The following is an 8,587-nucleotide window of genomic DNA, read 5'->3' on the forward strand; positions in this document are numbered from 1 at the left end:
GGTATCATTAGACAGCTCTCAGCTCAGCGACCAAGGTGGGCCCGATCCCCACACTGGCGTGCAGCTGAGCAGTGTCAGCATGGTGTTTGTCCTTGGTGCTCCTCTTGCCCGCCCCATCTCCTCTGCCACGTGAGTGCCACGTGGCTGAGTGGACAGATACACAAACTCGCAGTCCAGCCCCGTGGAGCTCCTCTCAGCCATATGACTTTGGAGAAACTTTTGAACTACTCTTCCGTCGATTAAATGGGCACAGTGATAGTACAGAGGGGACTGGTGGTGTTGCGAGAGGTTAATGAGTCATTTTGTGCAAGGTCTGGGGCACCGCGTGGCAGTACACAGTCTTCCTGGGGGGGGGGGCTGTGTCCTGCAGGCTGTTTAACCAGTTTCCTGTGGCAGGATTTGGTTTCAGTTTTTTGGTTTTGCAAGCAATGTTGGCGTGACTTCCCTTGTAGGGAAGGATTTCCCTCATCCTCAGTTATTTCCTTGGGTTTAGTTTCTAGCCTCGGGACTGCCGGGCAGAGAGGGTACATGTCACTGGCGAGAGATGGACCAGCTTCTCTAGTGGGACAGAGTCAGACTGCATTCTACCAGAGATGAATGAGTGTGCAGCTCTCCGGTGCGGCCAGGTTTTTAACTTTTTGTCAGTTGAGGGCCCAGAAAGGCTAGGAGATAGTTCCCTAGGGATAAAACGCTCTTCCTCTTTGCTTGTCATTGTCAGCAATAAAATCTCCGAGAAGCTGGAGCATGCAGGAAGCTGGGTGGAGCGTGCGGATGCAGCGCCCCCTGCCGGCTCACTGGTGGAACGATGAGCAGATGTTATATGAGAGCGTGGTAGGCTCCGTGCCGTGTCCTGCACCCTTGGGGTGCAAGTGCTAGGAAGCGAGGGCAACATTTTAACGACTTTGGGCCACTTAGCCTCGGGTGACATTTCCTTTTTTTTTTTTAAGCTAGCAGAACCAGGGATTGAACTCAGGTCCCTGCACTTGCCAGGCAAGCACTTATTCCACTGAGCCATCTACCTGGCCTCCTTGGCCAGGTCCTTATACAGCAGTAATTTTGAGCAAGGGATACTTTTGCCTCCACAAACATTTGGTACTGTCAGGAGACGTTGAATTTAGGGGTGGTGCCAGTTCAAGAGGTGGTGGAGCCCTAGAGGGAGGGGCCCAGGGACGCTGCTGCACGTGTGAGGCGCTCAGGGAGCCCACTGCAAAGGGCACTGGGGTTGAGGTTGGGAAGGAACTGGAAGGATTGCTTGAGAAAAGTATCTCTTCACAGGCTAAAGTATAAAAATATTAATATTCAGTCTATGTCACCTTTGTTATTACCATTTTGCAGAAATAGAGAATGATATTACCATTGTAGAGACCTGTTAATTTTGCAGGCCCCAATGAAAGCAGGTGGAACTGAAACAGCAAATAGGCAGCTGTGGAAGAGAGCCTACATAGAACCCACAGGATGTTCTGCGGGCTGAGAGGAGGGAATGCTTTTCTGTTGATTTGGTTAAACCTGCTGTACATTCCTGTGACTTTCCCCTGAAGGCCTGTCCACTAAAAATAGCGCTGTATTTGACCCTTACCCCCACTTTCACATTGCCAGTGTGTTGCTCAGATTAATAACTGTGCCGCCCAGGGTCTGGCATGCAGTTGGCACCGGAGGCTGCCGTTGGTGCCCCCTCCCCCTTGGATGCCGACTCAAGCGTTGTTGCCAAAGGGGGAAGGGATGGAGGAACTTAAAAAAGAGTCCTAGAGAAGGGTGGGGCTGAAGGGAAAGTATGGCAAGAATTTCGGGAACAGCAAATTGTGCTGCAACTTCTGTATTTGCTGAGCTCGGACACTGCTGTCCCTGGTCTCCACCGAAGCCACTTGCGAAGTGTTGCATTGTTTCATTTCTGTTCAGCATCGCTATTCTCTGAATGACTTGCATTTTAGAGCAGTTGTCTTGCGGTCCTTAGCTGGAGCGCCTCCTTAGCCATTGAAATAACACTGAGAACTATTTAGCCCGAAATGGAGATGAAGGAAATTCCCAACTATTCCCTGAACATTAGAGGCTTTTTTTTTTTTTTTTTTTTTTTCGGAACTGGGGATTGAACTTAGGCCCTTGCACTCGCCAGAGAAGCACTTATTCTACTGAGCCATCTCCCCAGCCCCATTAGAGGCTATTTTAATCTTCTGTAAGAAGTCAGTTTTTCAAACTGTAGGTCCCATTAGTGAGTGGATTGTAAGGTTAATTTGTGAGTCACTGGGATTGCAAAAAAAATGAGATAGAATAGGAAACCCTAGAGAGCTTGGGTGCTGTAAGACATGTCGCCACTCATGTGTATACTTACATGTGTTCTTATACATGCACACACATGCAGGACTACAAGTTTGGAAGGCCCTGGCTTAGGTCTTATAGTGTGCTGAGACTGGGTTGCTTATAGGGCCCTCCAGGCAGGGACCTCGGGGTTCCTGTGTGTCACTCTTCCCTCAGCTTTGTATCTGTTGCTCTTCCAGGTGGTACCAGGGAGATCGGCTCGGCCCTCACCAGGATGTGCATGAGGCACAGAAGCATCGAAGCCAAGCTGAGGCAGTTTTCGAGGTAAGGAGCACTTTGCCCACACACAGTGTGCCTGCTGGTTCGGGTTGGAGGGGCAGCGGTATGTGCTGTGCCTCACTCTGCGCAGAGCCCATCTCCCACAACCTGGGTTCCCGCCGCTCTGCCATTCATTAGATAAGCATTTGTCGGGGCCTCGCTGCTGGTCAGGCCTTGAGTCTAGTGCAGTAGTGGCACACGGCAGCCGTTTGTATCACTGAGAGCTCTTAAACGTTTGCCATCACTGATCTAGGCCGGGTACCACAGAGCGCTGCCCGCCAGGTCCGTGGCATCCAGGGCCTGCTGCTCCATCCGGGTGTCTCAGTACTTCTGCCTGTGTCTCCCCTTCCCTCCCCCGAGCGGAGGGGCCAGTGTGTCGTGCTGAGGCGTGCTGGGCCTCCACTGCCTTGCAAAAGCCTCTCAGAAGGGAGAGTGTATGTGCCATGCTGTCCTGACCCAGGCTTGCCCTAGACCCTCAAGAGGGGGTGGTGGCTCCCGGAGTCTCTTACTCTACCTTCCAGGCTTCCAGAGCAGGGAGAAAAGCCAAAGCTGGGACATGGATGTGGACTCCTCAATGCAGAAGTGAAAACAAACCCTTATTTCCAAGTGGCCTACACAGCAGTGGATGGGGGTTGTGTTGAGAGACAGCACAGAGGAGACTTGGGGTGCACCTGGTGCTCCCCTGACCCCTCAGAGGTCCGGAAGCTGGCAGGGCAGCATGTGACCTCTCCAACCATCCTCTGCTCCTCTCTCCAGGCCAGGCCCAGTTGTGTGCTCAGTGACTGCCATCCTGAATTTGTGCGGGAGCCCTTCAAGCAGTGCTGGAGCTGTTTAGGGGTGACCACCTCTTGGGGAGCCCTGTTCTGCAGCTTGGTTTAACAGGCATGAGAGGGTCACTCTGGCCAGTTTTGTAGTCTTCAGAGAAGCACGCTGAGAACAAGGCAGATCTGTGTGTGAGCACTGGCTCATGCCGCTTTACCTGCCCCCAGGATTTGTTTTGACAGTGAAATGTAAGGTTTGACTACAGAATGTATCTGCTTAACTTCTCCTCTTTCTCTTTTGGCAAAAGTGCTTTAATTGATTGTCTGATAAATCCACTTCAAGAGCAGATGGAAGAGTGGAAGAAAGTGGCCAACCAGCTGGATAAAGACCATGCGAAAGGTACGGGGTCTCACGTCTGCTGCGCCCTCGTACCCTTGGGCTGTGGGTGTTGTGGGTGCTGCCTGCCACCTTGTGTCACCAGCATGCCCAGAACCCTGTCTGTCCCTGCTTCTCCTTAGAGGCATTTCTGTGTTGGGGGTGCGGTTGCAGGACTGAGTGCTGCTTTGAGGGGCATGCACCGCCACTCGGCAGCTGACCGTCTGACAGTTTGGTGGCCTTGTGGTCCACTGGGTTAAATGTGCATTGCAGTGGCAGTTGTAGATGCCAGGCAGTCACACCTTTAAGGGGGTCTTAGTTACTTTTCTTGTTGCTGAGACAAAATACCTGACATCAGAGTTAAGGAGGAAGGGTGTGCTTCGCTCACAACATATAGAAATTTCAGTCCACAATCAGCTGGCTCCAAGGCGGGAGGATGGCAGAGGGCAGCAGTTCATGGCAGTGGAAGACAGCAAAAGCAGGCGAGGGAAGTGCGAGACAAGCCTCTTTCTGCCCTGATACCATACCCAGCCTACCCGAATTAGGGAGGTGCCAGTCCAATCAGTGCCCGATCCAGCAGTCAACCCCCTTGATCCCAGCACCCCTAATCCCAGCACCCCTAATCCCAGCTCCCCTAATCCCAACATTGCTGTACAAATCAGTCACATACTCTATAGATTCAGACACCTCCAAAAAAGGCTGCCCCATGGCTGCTTGGGGGAGAGGGGACATCTAGACACAGCATAACAGGAGAGTTTCAGGGGACTTGGAAAACCAGGATTCTGATAAGCTTATCTTGGGCCGCCTGCCAGAACTGGCCATTGTTTCTGTACTGTCTGGAGTGAACTGGTTTAGTTAGTTGTCATGGACCTTGCAGGACTTTCGTAGTAAGGGCTTGCCCCTTATTTGGGTCATCCTGATGTTCTTTATATGCCGAATATCATGAGATGTATAGAGGGATAAATGCAGTTCGTACTAACACTTGCTCTGAGATGTAGCCCGCGACTGCTCCGGGGCTGTGCAGGAGCCACTCTTCCATGGGGTTTAGAAATCGGCCTTGCTGGGGCTCTGGAAAGGCTGTTTCTGCCTGCTTCAGGCTACGCCGCGGACTCTCTACCAGGGGCTGTCGTAACCTGCGGCCAGGTGTGCCTTCGCTCAGCTCTTCCTTCGGGCACCTTGGAGCTGTGGGGGCCGCGCTGTGCTCTGTGTCTGCCTGCGTGCCCAGGCCACAGAAGTAGGTTGATCTTGGTGTAGGGGCTTGTCCTCGAAACTTGGCAGGACTTGAGGCTCCCATGGCTGTGTCTTCATTGCTACTGGAAAGTGGTCTTGCGAAGAACTTCAGCAGCCTTTTTGACTAGAGGTGGAGGCTTGGCAGAAGCTTTTGTGCGCTGAGCTTTCACCTTTGGAGAGAGGTGCTGGTGTTGGCTGCATTTTTGAGCACAAGTTAGGGTGAAGGCTGGGGAGATAGCTCAGCGGTCTAAGAACCTGCCTGGCAAGCTCAAGGAGCCAGGTTCGATCTCCAGTACTACATGCCATGCTATGGTGCCAGCCTCTGAAACCAGGCGTGGTGGCACACCCCTGCCATCCCCAGGCTGAGATAGGAGGATCACTACAAGTCCAAGCCATGTAGTGAGGCGCTGTACCAAATAAACAAACAAACAAATAAATGGCTTATAAATAAATAAGTGTGAAAGTCATTTTGCTCTGAGTTTTTAAATATGTACACAGATCGTACAGAGTTTGCCATTAAAGCAATACAGCATAACTCTGTGAAAGAAGATACATTTTTAGAAGCATGGGTAGACATGGATTATATTTAGCAGTTGTATAAAATACTTATCAAAGTCTTTTATTCTTTCTGTGCTTTTTTTTTAAAGTTAGAATTCATCTTCAACAGAAAAAAAAAAAAAAACCCACCATCCTAAGCCCATGTTTGTTTTAAGAGCCATTTAAAAAAGACTTTCCTTAGCGTTTGTTCCTGCTGGCATTTCACAGCTGGGACCTAGTTTGATACCATCTTAAAAAACCTTTTTTTGTTCATCTGAAGTTAGCGAGCCAGGCAAGCTGGAAGATTCGCACTGTCCCTGTGTCACAGTCAGCCCTGGGTTGTCTCTTGTGCATCCACTCATTGTGTCCCTCTGTATCTCCATGAGGTAAAAGAAGTGGAAATACTTTGTTTCAGAAATACTGAAAGTTTTTTCAGGTGGGGAAAGGTTGAGAGTTTACATTCATCCCACAGCATTTTGTTCATGTTGCATCTTTGTTGATTCCACCCATTTGCGAGTGCAGCAGAGCTGATTTTTTTTTTAAGCAAAGCCTTCATATTTGTTTGTGTGAATCTTTTATAAGAGACTTTGTTGAGCCCCGTGGGGAGAAGGCAGCAGCTTACACAGAGCTCAGCTTGATCTTTTCTCAGCCGACAGAGCAGAGGTCCTTGCTTGTAACTGACCGTCCCTTCTGCTGCCTCCTGGCTGTGTGCAGAGAAGGCTTCTCCATTTGTCCTTTAGGTTCACATGCAGAGACAGAGAGCTGGGCCAAGCGTGCGTGGGAGTCCACTGTGGTCTAGACAGGGCAAGAGGGTCGGGGTCCCAGCACCAGGCTTGGGAGCGAGCCCTGCGCTCCACGCCTCAGGGCACCCAGCTCTGCTAGGCTGCATCTCCGGCTGCGCAGAGGAGATAGAGGCTTAGCTTTGCCTGTTGCGAAGGTGGAGAAAACCATGGAGGGAGAGAGTGGTGCCAGAGCTGGAGGTCGCTGGGCACAAGGAGGGGAAGAAAATGGGGCCGTGTTTGACTGATTGTAACGGATTGGCGAGGTCTCATCACCCTGGATCTGGGACAGTGGCGATGTTGGTGTCCTTGCCAGAGAGCAGGCCGAGTGCAGGGACAAGGGTGCTGGAGACTCATCAGAAGAGAGCAGGAAGCTGCCAGCACGCCGTGCTCCCCAGCAGCACGAGGACCCTGAACTGGCAGAGGGCCTCTGCACAGACAGGGCGGGAGCCGAGCTGGGCCGTAAGCAGCTGTCCTGGCTGTGGTCTGCGTACGCCTTCAGCCAGTGTGTCTTGGTGCCTCTGGGCCCTGGGAAAGGCGGTAATACTGAAAATCTTTCCTGGTGCTTGAGCTAAGACATTGGGAATTCTTTTTGCTTTTATCAAAATACTCCCTCAAGGCAGGCATGATCGGGAGAGAGCGGAGTGCGTTTTGTTGCCTTTCTTGTAAATAGTTCCTTTGTTGTAAAATGTCATCATGAGACTTTATCATGGAGCGGTTCCACAGAACTGTTTGCCTCCTCCAGAGTTTCTTCTTTCTTTAACAAACGTAGTGGCTATTCCTAAGGATTTTCTGTTAAGCAAAGTGGTAAAATCACTCAATGTTCTGCTTCCTTTTAGAATATAAAAAAGCCCGCCAAGAGATAAAAAAGAAGTCCTCAGATACGCTGAAATTGCAGAAGAAAGCAAAAAAAGGTAACTGAAATTTCAGCCACTGCTGCTATAACACTGGGGAAAAACAAATGTGTCTCAGTTCTGTCTTTAAAATGAAAATACTTAGTGCACAGACTTCCTCCTACCATGGCCCTGGAGAACAGATAGGAGCAGGGAGGCTCGGGTCAGAAAGGGCTCAGAATGCAGCGTCTGTGTGAACCCATCGCCCTGCCAAGTCGTACCGGACTTACTCGTTCACCACCTTTGTCTTTCTAAAGTAGCGTCTCCCATGCCACTATGCTTTGAAATGAAAACTGAATTCCTCTGAAGCCTTTTTATGAAAGACCTGGGATAGTACAGAATAAGCCTCGTGCAGACCTTCTGTAGTAACTGTCACGGGAACGACGTCATTTTCTCCTGCACGTTTTACGCAGGCTCTAGCAAGTCTTGTGAGTGTTTGAAGGGGCTACAGGGCAGCCTGGTCTTCAGGAGGGCGGCGCTTGATGAATCACCCCCGAAGGAAACCAAGGAGGGCCTGACGTGCTTGCTGTCTCTCACAGCCGTGGTCCCTCTCTGCTCCTTCAGTTTAGGTGGAAGTTTGAAGAGAAGAATCAAGCTTCGTCCACTTCGCAGGCATCTGCAGCATTTTACTGAGGGCCGAAAGAGAAGAGCCTTCCCCTGAGGCAGAGGCGCTGACCCTCCTTCTAGGCTTTGTTCTTGAGCCCCAATTTCTGAGTCTGCTGTACCCCAGCTGACTTCTGGGGTACAGGATTCTCCCACCATGCCACTCTGATGGTAGTGTTCATCTGAGACAGCAACTTTTTTAGGGAGAGCATTCTTGAACCCATCTTCTGTCTAAAACAAGCGGTTTTTCTTTGGAATTAACAGGAGTGCATTTAGGAAGATGGGGTGGAGGAGGGTGTTTATGGGAGGAGGTGAGGACCAGACAGTTGTTAAACTTTGATATTTAAAGTTCCAAACCGGGTCTGCTGTGACATGTCGGTAGCTCCAGCACTCTGGGAAGCTGGACAAAGATAGATAGACAGACAGACAGACAGACAGACAGACAGACAGATTAATTAAAATAAAAGGGCCTGGGGTTGTAGCTCAGCGTGAATCCTTGGGTTCAATCCCAGAATAAAAAAAATAAGATCCTTTTAATTTTCACAAAAATAATAAACCCATTTCAAGATAAAGGCCAAAGAATTTTTTTTATCCACAATCAGGTTTTCTGCCTGGATTGGCTCTGAAAGTTTGTCTTGGATATGTTTTTCCAGTCTAGCATGTCTCAGAATTATATTCTAGGGCTGGTGAGATGGCTCAGTGGTCTAAAGCACCTATTTAGAACAAGCTAAGCTAAGCAAAGCACAGGGACCACAGTTCAATCCCCCAGCACCTCATGCCAGCCACGCCCCCTGGTGGGCTGAGCTGGCCACACACACAAAATAAATAAATAAATAA

At 50.2% G+C, this 8,587-nt stretch overlaps 1 protein-coding gene across 11 annotated transcripts in view; it reads left to right on the forward strand.

Moving 5' to 3' along the window:
* Mtss1 (MTSS1, I-BAR domain containing) overlaps window positions 1-8,587 on the forward strand; it is a 147,952-nt gene that overhangs the window by 115,278 nt on the left and 24,087 nt on the right. For all 11 annotated transcript variants that reach the window (XM_004634423.3, XM_004634424.3, XM_023718773.1 and 8 more), the window contains 3 exons: window positions 2,493-2,577; window positions 3,641-3,732; window positions 7,094-7,168. In XM_004634423.3, coding sequence (XP_004634480.1) covers window positions 2,493-2,577; window positions 3,641-3,732; window positions 7,094-7,168 — 252 coding nt within the window. The remainder of the gene's footprint in view (window positions 1-2,492; window positions 2,578-3,640; window positions 3,733-7,093; window positions 7,169-8,587) is intronic.

Source organism: Octodon degus, unplaced genomic scaffold (genome assembly GCF_000260255.1).
Source record: "Octodon degus isolate 3935 unplaced genomic scaffold, OctDeg1.0 scaffold00062, whole genome shotgun sequence".
Classification (NCBI taxonomy): Eukaryota; Metazoa; Chordata; class Mammalia; order Rodentia; family Octodontidae; genus Octodon; species Octodon degus.